We start from the raw sequence: 12,932 nt of genomic DNA on the forward strand, positions 1-12,932 counted from the left end.
TCCCACCTTCCGAAAATATTTGGATCGGCATATAAAACTTTTAATTGATTTTCTAATTTTATTTTATTAAAGGATAATGGATAATTTTTAATTAACTTGTCCAATAGATACCTTGGAAATTCTTTGGCGTAACTTTTAAATTTTGAATCGTCAAAGAGGTCAAAAATTTGCCAATCTTCAAAATTCGAAAAACGTGTATCTATTTGCATAATAAAAGTATCCAAAATTTCTAAATATACTCGTTTTTCGAGATCTGTGATTCAATAGCCTTGTTTAAAATGTAACTAATTGATTATATTAATTCATTCTGGATTGTTTTAGATATACCGCTAAATATCTTCGAATCAGAAAGTAAATTAGAAAATTCCATAAACATTTTTATTAGTTCTCTATAATTACCTTGATTTAACGAATGCTTCGATTCATCGTGTCCCCTAAATGATAATTTCTGACAACTTAAAAAAATTACAATATCAATTAAACGACGTGAAGCTGCGTGATTATTTTTAACAATTTCGTTATGTTTAATAGTATTTTCATGTTGGGCATTATCTAATGAAACATAGATATTTTGTTTGACAAATAAATCTAATTTAATCTGGCTGTAAGTATGATCTTTCGAAATATCATGTTTCTGTAAAGCCCTGAATAATTTCTTTAAATTATCGTAACCAGATTCATACCACGAATTTTGATGTTTGTCCCTATTTGTCGAAAATAAGATGCAAGGCCAACAGAAAAGTTTGGTTTTTATTTCACTCCCGGTAAGTTATCAGTACTTGTAGTACAAATTATCCGACAATAATCTATTACTTCCCCTACGCCTCTCACTAAATTCACTATAATAATACTTAAGTACTTATCCATCCCGCGCTCGCAAGGTACGTCCTTCAAATTTGCCATACTTGATTAATTTGAAAAGTATTATCTCATAGATATTTTTTTTATTTCACAGAAACAAATGACATCAACTTATTACCGATATATTAGCGATAATTAATTATTGAAATACTGATTAAATTAAATATTAAAAAAAATCTATAATATGTATAAATGTATGGGTCAGCACTGGCGACCCTGACCGGCCGCCACTGCTACTGAGCCTAGAAAATTTCAAGACATAAAAGCTAATATTAGTAATCATATCTCTAATTTCTTTGATCATATAGGTTATTTTGTAGATACTCTACTCCAAGGGTGCTTAAAAAAGCTAAAGGTGCTAAATAAAATCAATATCTAATTACATTTATCGGGCTCAAAATAACCGATGCCCCACTTCGATCAGTTTTAAAACAAGTAACATTTGCCTCGAGGTAGGAAAGATATGTCAAATGTCATTAAATTGTTCTCATCTGATTTAATTTCTGTACGGTTAGTTGGCTGTGCCAGTCCGGTTCGGATATCGTAATGATAAATTGTCTGAGTAATGATGATCAGACTTCTGTTCACCGCCTTCACTTAATTTTTTCTTATTGTTTTTTAAGTATATTTATTTCTTTAATTTGGCGTTTTTTCATAATCTTTATGTATTACATTTAATATCTTTTTTTAGCGAAACTTCTATACTTCTATACTTGATTTCCATCAAGTAACGGTCAAATTCATCACTTACTTAATATGGTTTTTTATGATTGTGATATAATTAATTATCTGCGAGAGGACACTAATTTTAATTACTATGATATATTAATACTCTTATTTATTTTATAAATAACAAGCAAAATAACTTACCTTACTTTCTTCGCTAGAATTGGTAAATACCTTATCGAATATTAGAAAGAATCTCTGTAATGAAGGTACTAACAAATATTTCTTTGTCATATCGACTCCTATTCTTATTGCCAGTATATAAATGACGTCCAAATACTTTCTAGCCAAAGTATTTCTTGCTGTACTCCCACTAGGAAACACGTGATTTGTGGAATTAAGTAATCTTATGATAGGGTTGATTATGCTTTTCAATATTACGTCCTAAAAATTCACATACGGAAGAATTATAAGCCAATCGTTGCTTGAATTACTAGTATATTACACAGCAAAAGTGGAAAATATTATGGCCTCGAACTAACCACTGTAGTAATTGGAACGACTGTTTAGTAGGCTCAACACACGAGTTGTGTAGCAGTTGTGGATAAACCACCTTTCAGGTTTAGACCAGATTCTATTTATGACTTTGAATAAACTTTTCCTTACAGTTGTATGCAGCTTTTACTACGAGGAATAGCATAGAGCACAGATGGAATAAGGATCTATCTGATCTCAGAAGAGAAACAAGACGGCTCTTTAATAATCAGGTGATTGGGAAAGGGCTAAACTGAAAACCTATAAGGCGATCCTATCCTCTAAGGAAAGATACCGGACATAATTCTGTGAAAACATTGAAAGTGTACCTGACAGTGACAAGATTAACAGAATTCTTAAAAGAGATAATACTAATAAACCTAAGTCAGCTAAACTGTCCAATGGGAAGTATACTGATACTGAGAAAGAGGCTATGGAGTATCTTTTAAGTGTTCGCTTCCCAGTGTCGATTCAATTAACTAGTGGAAATAATAAACAAGCAAACTTTAGCCTAACCAGAATTGACTCGCTGACCTCTGACGAGATCTTTAGTTCTCATAAAGTCAGATGTGCAGATGGCATATTTTCCAGTCCAAGAGGCAGTGGAAATCTAGCCATACTCTGTAGTATATTCCCAAAACTTCGAGAAGGGCGATTGTGGTGTTTATTCCTAAACCAAGTAAAACAGATTACACCTTATCAAAATCATACAGGCCAATAAGTTTGACTTGTTAAAAACCATGGAAAAAATCGTGAATGAATACATTAAAAAAACACAATATTAATAAAAACCCACTGCACCAGCGATAAAGGGCGTATCAAGCAGGGAAATCACGTGAAGCCGCCCAGTACAATCTGATATCGGAACTCGAAAGGAGTTTACACCAGAAAGAAGTCGCCCTTGCTGCGTTTTTAGACCTCTAAGGTGCATTTGATAATACTTCTATTGAGTCAATACGTAGTGCACTGATGAGAAAGAATATTAACAATAAAACATGCAAGTGGATTGTTCAGATACTCCAGAGCAGAATAATATCCACAGATACGTATGACTGTACCATAAACCTTAATGCAACTAAGAGGTGCCTTTAAGCGAGTGTATTGTTACCAACATTATGGAATATGGTCGTTACTGACCTGATTAGGAGCTTAGCAGCGAAGAAATCTAAGTCCAGAGTTTCGCAGACGATGATGTAATAATGACTAGGGGAAATTTCCAAGTACTGTTGTGGATCAGGTGCGATGTGCCCTTCATTACATAGAGAATTGGTATCAGGGTGGAATTAACCATGATACGAGATATGAGGCAGGAATTCACTGGCCAACTGAGGATTGAACCAGAAGATTGAATCCTAAAACTACCAATGAGCAAACTGTTGAGACCGCAGGACTTCTTGGAGTTTAATGGAAAAAATAAGGTATGATGCAAAGGATATATGACCAAGTGCCATAAATTAACGCGTCTCGTCTGAACTAAGAAAAAGATCATAGAACAATCTCGACACTTATGTAATAGAGTAACTAAGATCGGATTAACCGATGGTTTCCATTGGAGTATACCCAACGTATGGTGTAAATACGAAAATTTCTGTTCCATGTATTAGACTTGCTAACAGAGCAAAGCTCTAGAGGAATATTCAAAGGTCCAGAACCATTCTGCAGCATCACAAAAGTTCTCGAAAGTTACGGTAACATATATGTACTTACCTGCAGTTGATTCATCAACATACTGTCAGTGATATATGGAATAATGTTTTTTAGCAAAGTCACACATGATATTAATCCTCCTTCCAAATTCACAGTAATTCGTTTTTTACATAATAGAACTAACTCAGTCATATATGGAATGTATTGAAATATTATTATTTGTTCTCCATAGAGTCCTAAAAACATTAAAATGATTATAATAATACTTCTACTATTAGTGTTTTCGTGGAAAATTATGGTTAGATTAGAGCAGTAGATTAGTGAGACCCATTGTGATACTAAAACTGTGTAATACTAACATATGTAGCGTTTCATTTTTCTAGTAATAACGGCCCTCAATTAACGGCTCTTTGATTGTGCTATACTTATAATATCTCGTAGACTGTCTTTATTGCCTCTATCATTAATTTCCTCTGTTTAGACTAAGTTAAAAGTACGAAACCAATCGCGTATTATAAACACAGATACACTTTCTTTCTCGAAGTTGTTTATATTAACAATCAGTTCAAGTTGTCTGACGTATAAAATAGCCTGACTAAGTAGAAAATTATCTTTGAGAGCTGGATTTGGAGCTAGATTTGGAGAGCTACTTTGTGCTTTTTTAATAGGGTTTTGCGCTGAATGAGCCATCTTCTGTTATTGACTAAGTAACATAAAAATGCGACCAATACTCTATTAGGAGGGACAGCACCAGAGAGAGAGAGAGAGAGAGAGAGAGAGAGAGAGAGAGAGAGAGAGAGAGAGATAGAGAGAGAGAGAGAGAGAGTGAAAGGGAGTGAGAGAGAAAGGGAAGTGAAAGAGAGAAAGGGAGAAATCTAATAGTTAATGAGTAAAAATTCGAAAACATGTATCGCCTATATTCGATGTTCCTTCAGGGATCACATCTAGAATCCTTTCTACCTTTTAATAATGATGTAATTATTTTTAAATGTGGTAAGTGTTTTTATGCAAAATGCAAAATGTTCAATTACTTTATGATTGGCCAGAGGCCAACGATATGTCAGTTAATGTGAGAAAATGTATGCCATTTATTAGGAAAAATAGTAACATAATGTTTCGAACATTATTTTACTATTGTTACTATACATTGTTACTAAAAATGGTAACAATGTTAAATTAACAATAATAGCATTAATACAGCCATGTGGCAAAATATCTTAGATCGCACACTAATGTTTGATTTGTTCATGACATAAATGTTACATCAAATAATGCCCGTCACACTCTTGGTTTTATCTTAAGAATATCTAAACGTCGTTCTGTAAACTCAGTTAAAACTTTTCAAGTCGCTTATTTCACATCTATACTTGAATATATTTCTCCAGTTTTGTCACCCTCATACAATGTCTAAATTCACTGCTTTCAAGCAGTGGAAAAATCTTTTAGATACTGTGCCTATAGGTTGGGTTCCTTCATTGCTAATTAAGAATATTCCGTTAAACTTAATGCATTATATTTACAAAAACTGAAATTTCGTAGAACCACAACTAATATGAAAACTTTCATATAAATTCAACTTATTTATTAATTTATTATTTTATTAATATTACTATTTTTATGACTAGATTGGTTAGTACTGCAAATAATATAATCTACACTTCTACAAAGCTTAAATAAACTCGAAATTAAAAATTGCTTTCATAATGTTCAGACACACCTTCCAAAAAAAGCAAAAAACAAATGAAAACTCTTACCTGAAATATTGGTTAAACATTCGAGAACTTTAACAGTCGGCTGATCACCCTTAACGTAATGAGAAGTTATAGAAATATCCTTAAAATTACAAAAATTTTCAGGTACAAAGGGGGATATGTTGTCTTTACCAATATAGCAAAGTGCAAGCATCTTCAACAAATTTCTGGATAGATACTTCGCCGTCAGCAATGGTCCCAATCGATGAGAAAGCCATACCAAACTATCTGCGCTCATATCTGATATTTTCGTACTGCTTTTAGTTTTTTGAGATTCGAATTTCTGGAAATTGGGTGTTACTGACTGTTCCGTGAACTCATTTTCGCTTTTTTTACTACCTACTTCACAAGTAATATTGTTGACATGATTGTGCTGACTTTGAGGTATTGGAATGGTGGGAGATTTTAAAGCTGAAAACAAAATTAATATATTCATTTAATAATATGTAAAAAGATAGTTCTAATATCTTTCTATATACTCTTCTATAATTTTTCTAAACCGCTTCCAACAGGAAGACGAAACAGTAACACAATAATTTTAATCCTATAGTGATAGTTAATTCATTATATATTAATTACAATTAAAAGGGCTATGGACCGCCAGACGTTGGGTGTCTCTCTGAGAGACCGAATCCCGAACGAAAAAATACGTCGTAGAACAAAAACAACAGACGCCATCGAAAAAATCGTGTTGCTAAAATGGAATTGGGCAGGACACGTCGCCAGATTATCAAACAACCGATGGAAAAAACGTATTGTCGGGTGAAGACCAAGACAAGCAACACTACGGAGCAGACGACACCTACCAACCAGATGGACTGACGACCTGAAGCGTGTTAGCAGTAATTGGATGGAAGCCGCACAAGACAGAGATAGATGGAAAGAGCTGAGGGAGACCTATGCCCAGCAGTGGACGCATATAGGTTGTTGATGATAATCACAATTAAAAGACCAAAAGAAACTAGCTTCAAAACACGAAGAGTGCCGGTCTTAAAGTATATTGTGTGGGTTTTTTCCGCTTTAAATATTTGCTTATTACGATTGTCATTAGATAAACACGTTTATTACTAGCTAATTTGGATCTGGTAGGTCTTATCTAGTGCTATGAGAATTAAAATTAGTGGGTGGCAGAGCTGGGCAATTCCTACTTAGACTTCCCATTAAAATAATTTAAATACGAAAGTTGTGGTGTAGGTACACTAGCCCAAGATGGTAAAAATACGCGAGTTCTGGGTGTGCAGTGACAAAATTCGAAGAAGTGAGGGGAAAGTTTCATCCTCTCTAAATTCACAGAGCAATTAGCTAATTTGTAGGTCACTTTTGTGCAGTGTTATAACAGTGACAGTGATATAAATATGGTAAATGTGCGAAATCGACAAGTTCTAAATCATCAAACGCAAGAAGTTAATGGATTTAATATCTTTAATGTTAAGAAAGAAAATTTGCGCGATGTAAGTAACCTTCTTCAAGCCGTTGTCGAAAACATACAATACAAAAAACAAATAGTAATGAAATCACAAAGGGATAGTGCACTTGTAGAATCAGTTTCTCTCTGAATTTTGGAAATGTGAAATAGAAAATAGATATATCATATATCTGGATGAAACTTAAAAGACAGTGCACAAAAAACGCATAGTGAATTAAACATAATTATCTTAATACAAATTAATAACAATGGCTAAGAAATATTGTTTCAAACTAAAAGAAACATGCCCTATAAAAGATTGTTTTTTGATAAAATAAAATTTAAAAAATTTATAACTATGAACGTTTTTTGTCCATATTGTTAAAATGTCCTATAGAAGGTACAACGGAGTGACAGAAAATTTAGTTCCAATTGGACGATTCTTTTTGACTATTAGGCGAGGCAATGAAACGCTAAAAGGCACTAAACCTACCAATTTTCCACAGGAAAATGAATCGCTATGCAACTTTTTACATTCGATTGGGGAAATTGTCAGGTAAGTTCGTGAACAAAATGCTTGGTGGTGAATTGAAAATTGCATTTTGTGCATAAGGAAAATGCATTTCCAAAGTCGATAGAAAATGAAAAATTTTCAACTCGGGGGTTTTCGAGGTCGTTAAACACGAATATGATAACGATGATGGTCCTAGAGGTGTACCTAGAATAGACCTCGTCTCCTGGATTTTTATGTTATTTTCATTCGAAATAAGTTGAAAGTTATTACTCGGGATTTTTCGAGGTCGCTAAAGACGAATATTATGACGGCGGTAGTTCTCGAGCTATCTGGTGCTCAGAGTGGACTTCGTCTCCTGAAGTTTTGTCATTTTCATTCGAAATCAGTCAAAAGTTATTATTCTGAGGGTTTTTGGGGTTGCTGAACACGAATATCACGACGACGATCGTTTGCAAGGTATCTGGTGCCCAGGGTGGACCTCGTCTCTTGGAGTTCCATATTAATTTCATTCTAAATCAGTCGACAGTCATTACTCGGGGTTTTCGCGGTCACTGAATACGAACATTTCATTGATAAATGACCTGAGAATACCTCTTGCACCTTTATATAAAAATTCAAAAAATTTTCCAAAACATTATTTTTTCAATTTGGCGCTTCTAAACAGATGGTAGCACTGATGAAGTGCCAGGTGATACATATTATAATCTCCCCTTGTAGCAGCTCCCGCCTCTTACTTTTACATGTGCTCTTATACTTATTATCTCACATGTACTAGTTAAGGTGCGTTAACTAGACTTGGTTTGCAATTAGCATGTAAACATGGTTTGCATAAATGTGGAGAACTATGAAGAAAATCAATTAATTATCTGATACAGAAGATGAGAAAGAAATAAATATGAATGGCACGATTAATTGTTGATCATCTTTTTTTACTTAATATTTTTTTTGTATTTATATTCAAGAAATCATATTTTAACTCTTGTTACCACACTTTCATAAAAATCTTAAATATCAAATTAACGTAAGACTTCAGGAGACGAGGTCCACCCTGAACACCAGATACTTTTAAGACCATTGCCGTCATTTTATTCGTGTTCAGCAACACAGCAGCAAGAACCCCCTGAGTAATGACATTTGACTGATTTCGAATAAAAATAAGATAATACTCCAGGAGACGAGATCCATCCTGGACACCAGATAGCTCTATTACCATTGTCGTTATCATATTCGTGTTCAGCGACCTCGAAAAACCCCGGGTAATAAAATTGAACTCATTCCTGTCGATATTTCCTGAGATACAAATTTTTAATTTTCTGTGCACTTTGAAAATTCATTTTACCATCATGACTTTTATTCACAAACTTTCCTGATTCTTTCCCGAATCGAAAGCTGCAAAGCGATTAATCTTGCTGTGGAAAATTTTCCTCACCTATATATTTAGGACACAAAAGTATGTTTCACATAAATTTATCAATCGCTCAAAAAAAACACTTACCTTCTGGAGAATCATTTATTTCATCTTCAAGGTGAAGTATTAAGTTCCCGTTATCTTCCGTACTCTCTATGGCTTCTTCGGCAGATGAATGATTAAACGGTAATTCTGACGAAACATTCAATTGAAGATGTTCCATTAGAAACTTCATCTGATCCTCGTCATTCTTCTCCTCTTCGATTTCAAATATTTCTTCATTAACTATAAAACTTTCTGTCAATCCTTTGCTATGTTTATCATTAGAACCAGAATCATCGCTCCCGCTGATATCCATCTGCTCGGACTCTATGGTTTTTAAGTGAGAACCTCTTTTAACGATCTTTTCAATGTGGTTGTGTAGAACAAACTCCACTAGATCATAATCTTTATAACCTCCCACTGCTTCTACTAATGGAACCACAAAATTTTCTAAGAATACTTTTAATCCCAATCTTACCATCAAACACAACAAGAAACTGTGGTGATATAGTTTAGCAATCTTCTTAATATACGGTAAATGTGTATCGACACATTCGTTTTCGTATAGCTTTAAAATCGGTTCTAACAGATATTTTGATGTTTTTTGTGGGCCCAAAACTCTTGAGATAGGTTCAAAGAGATACCAAGCAGCCAAAACAGACGTAGGGGGATCTTCGATAAGTTCTTTTATATGTGGTAATATAATATTAACAATTTCATTATCAGTGTTGGTATCTATTTCATCTAATAGTAGATCCAGTTGTTTGGCGCACATCTTTACTTTACATTCTGCTATATTTTGAGCAAAAAGTATTTTGGTTTTCTCTATATTTTCATACTCAGAACACATATGACCGTCGCAATCGAAATGGTACAAGATATTGAGTTCTATAGCGACGCTTTTAAATTCTTTAAGATTTCGGAGGAGTTCGTATAGGTATGGGAAATGCTTGGAGAATGGAACTGTGCAATGCATGAGCGGTTCTAAAAGTAGAGATGCACTGGGCGGAGGTAGCCCCATATCAGTTACAGCTGAGTATTCTTCTTTTTCAGGTTGCAACAGCAAATTGACAATATACGAAATACAAGGAGGTATATCACATCTACTAATTATCGACAGACAGTACGCTAGGCGATTCTCTAAACTTACGTTGGAACCTATAGAACCCACTGGACGCAACTGTTTAGCCATAAATACTTCTAAAATAAGACAGCCTAATACTTTTAGTTCCTTAATTCGTCTAGAGGAAATAATATCTATATAATTGCAGGTAACGATACAATCACTTTGGTTAGGTTTTTGGTATGGTTGTAAAAGTTTCGGAGATCTCTGTCTACTTCTGTCATCCAAATTTTCACTGAACATCATATTAGTAAAAGCGTTTTGAACGAGCGCATATTGAGCATCTGGTTTAACATTTGGAATGTTATCAGTATAATTGCGACAGAACGTTTTAGAAAAAAAATGGTCCCTCTTTTCAAGAGAATCCAACAAGAATTCTGGTTTATAATCCTTTGGTAAATAAATTACGTCAGAAACAGCTCCTTGAGCCTGTTCCGATACTCTATTAGCATTATTAATTTCACACCGTTGTGTACTGGAACTTCTAGTAGATCTATGAGGTTCTTCATACAATGAGGAACGGCTACGTGAGAGTATTCTGCTTGGGAGCTCATACGAAAATCTTTCTTCATCGCTGGTAATAGGCTCCTGGATGGACGAATTGCTGCGCCCTCTGGATCCTATTAAAATAATAAAGTTTTATAAAATGACGTCACATACTGCTCTAGAAAGTTATTTATAATTTTTATATTTCCTTAAATGATTTGTACATTTCGTCATCATACCAAATCGATACCCTAAACCAGAACTAGTTAATATAATTTAGGCTATGCTCAGTCAATTCAGCTTGCTGTTATAAAATATAAATATAATTCAGTTTATGCTCTCCCATCTGAGTTGAATAGTTTTACCAACAATTAAGGAACAATACATAACCATCCAACACGAGAGAGCAGGCAGGATTCCGTTCAAATTATGGTACCAATCATCACCTCCATACAGTAAAGATACTTATTGAAAAATCTATAGAATACAACAAACCTGTTGTCCTCACTTTCATAGATTTTCATAAACCGTTTGACAGATCGAAATAGACAGCCTTATAGAAGCAATGAATGACAGCAGGATCGACCATAGATATAGTGAACTTATTTACAATATTTACAAAAATGCTACTATGACTGTTAAGATACACGATAACACCCGACCAATATAAATAAAACGTGGTATAAGGCAAGGAGATACATTGTCACCGAAATTATTCATAACGGCATTAGAGTATGCCTTTAAGATGGTCAATTGAGACCACAGAGGAGTAACAATAGACGGCGAAAAGCTTAACCATATCCGATTCACAGATGACATTCCTCTTATCACAGATAATTTAGGAGAAGCCACAGATATGTTAAATTAATTGGACTTTGCATGTTCGAAGGTGGGTCTCAGAATGAACTTGACCAAAACTAAGTTTATGACAAATATGGTCCCCAATAACCATTTAACTATTCAAGACAAAGTGGTAGAACTGGTGGGGAAATATACGTATTTGGGTCATGAAATAAGAATCAGCAGGGATAACCAAACATGCGAAATCCAAAGACGAATTTTACTTTAGCGTGGGCAGCCTGTGGAAAACTGCGAGACACACTTAGGCAACATACCAATTAGCCTCAAAAGAAAAGTATTTGACCAATGCGTATTACCGGTCATGACGTATGGGGCGAAAACTATGACTTCAACCAAGACTACGGCTTCGAAATTGAGAGTGGCACAGAGAGACGAATGGAACGGTCTATGCTGAGAGTGACGTTGCGGGACCGAATAAGAAACGAAGATCTGCGAAGAAGGACGAGTATTACTGATGTTGTGGAACGCATAGCGAAACTGAAATGGAGCCGTGCAGGCCATGTAGCGAGAATGCACGACTCACGATGGACGATCAAAATTACAAATTGGAGGCCAAGCGCAGACAAACGTAGTAGAGGAAGACCACCTACACATTGGGCCGACAATATCAGGCGTATCACCAAAAATTGGAAACAAAGAGCACAAAATCGTAAAGAATGAAGGAGTTTAAGGGAGGCCTATGGCCAGCAGTGGACGTGACAAATGAAGGCTGGATAATGATGACATAACCATCTTAATTGGAGATTTTAACTTTAATTGGACTGACAGAGTGACCAACACAGTGGTCGAGAGACGAATGGGTAAAGAGATAGAATTATTAACAACTGTTAAAAAGGAAAAAGCGTCATATCTGGGCCATATGTTCCGTAATGATAAGTACAATCCGCTACAGCATATAGTGGAAGGCAAGGTTGAAGGTAAAAGATGGTTGGACAGAAAGAAAAAAACCTGACTGAGAAACTAGGGAATGATTCCAAATATCAGAAGGTGCACACATAATACATGCGGCACAAAACACAAATATATCGTATGATGTTCGCCAACCTTCGGAAGACGACAGCATATAAAGAAGAAGTACTACTAGTGTTGGTACTAGCACCAAAAATTTTTTCTATTCTTCAAAATTGTTTTTATCAAAAAGGTATTTGCCGATAACATGAATTATTTGCAAAGTCTTAAGTATATGAATAATAACTTAATTTATAAAAAGAAAATATTTGTTTAACCTTTCAGATTTCAGATATAAAGTCACTGATGAAAATAGATAAACAAAACAAAAAAAAAATAAAACAAACATATTTATCTATTCTATTCCGTAACACTGGAACTATTCTATAATACCATAATCTATATTTATAAATATATACTATACTCTCATTGACATTTTCTTCATCTTCTTCTTTTTATGTAGACATGACTCCGTCTGTTTTTTTCTATGTGCCTCCATTAAGTTGTCGTTCCATCGTTTTCGTGGTCTTCCCATTGATCGTCTTCCAGTTGGAGAACCGTCTCTCGTCGTCTATTTGTTGTAATTCTTCTTATATGTTTGTTCTATTCTACCCTTCTCTTTCTTACCCAGTCCTTGATGTTCTCCACTTTACATATACGTCGTATATCTGTACTTCTAGCTCTGT

At 34.6% G+C, this 12,932-nt stretch overlaps 1 protein-coding gene across 1 annotated transcript in view; it reads right to left on the minus strand.

Moving 5' to 3' along the window:
• The window catches only part of Wdr81 (WD repeat domain 81), a 54,025-nt gene that overhangs the window by 18,706 nt on the left and 22,387 nt on the right, over positions 1-12,932 (minus strand). Inside the window, exons 5-8 of the mRNA XM_072526695.1 lie at positions 8,874-10,571; positions 5,463-5,870; positions 3,769-3,944; positions 1,732-1,971 (exon numbers count right to left, since the gene is read on the minus strand). Of these exons, the coding sequence (XP_072382796.1) occupies positions 1,732-1,971; positions 3,769-3,944; positions 5,463-5,870; positions 8,874-10,571 (2,522 nt within the window). The remainder of the gene's footprint in view (positions 1-1,731; positions 1,972-3,768; positions 3,945-5,462; positions 5,871-8,873; positions 10,572-12,932) is intronic.

The sequence above is a fragment of the Diabrotica undecimpunctata genome, chromosome 3, assembly GCF_040954645.1.
Source record: "Diabrotica undecimpunctata isolate CICGRU chromosome 3, icDiaUnde3, whole genome shotgun sequence".
In the NCBI taxonomy this organism is placed as follows: Eukaryota; Metazoa; Arthropoda; class Insecta; order Coleoptera; family Chrysomelidae; genus Diabrotica; species Diabrotica undecimpunctata.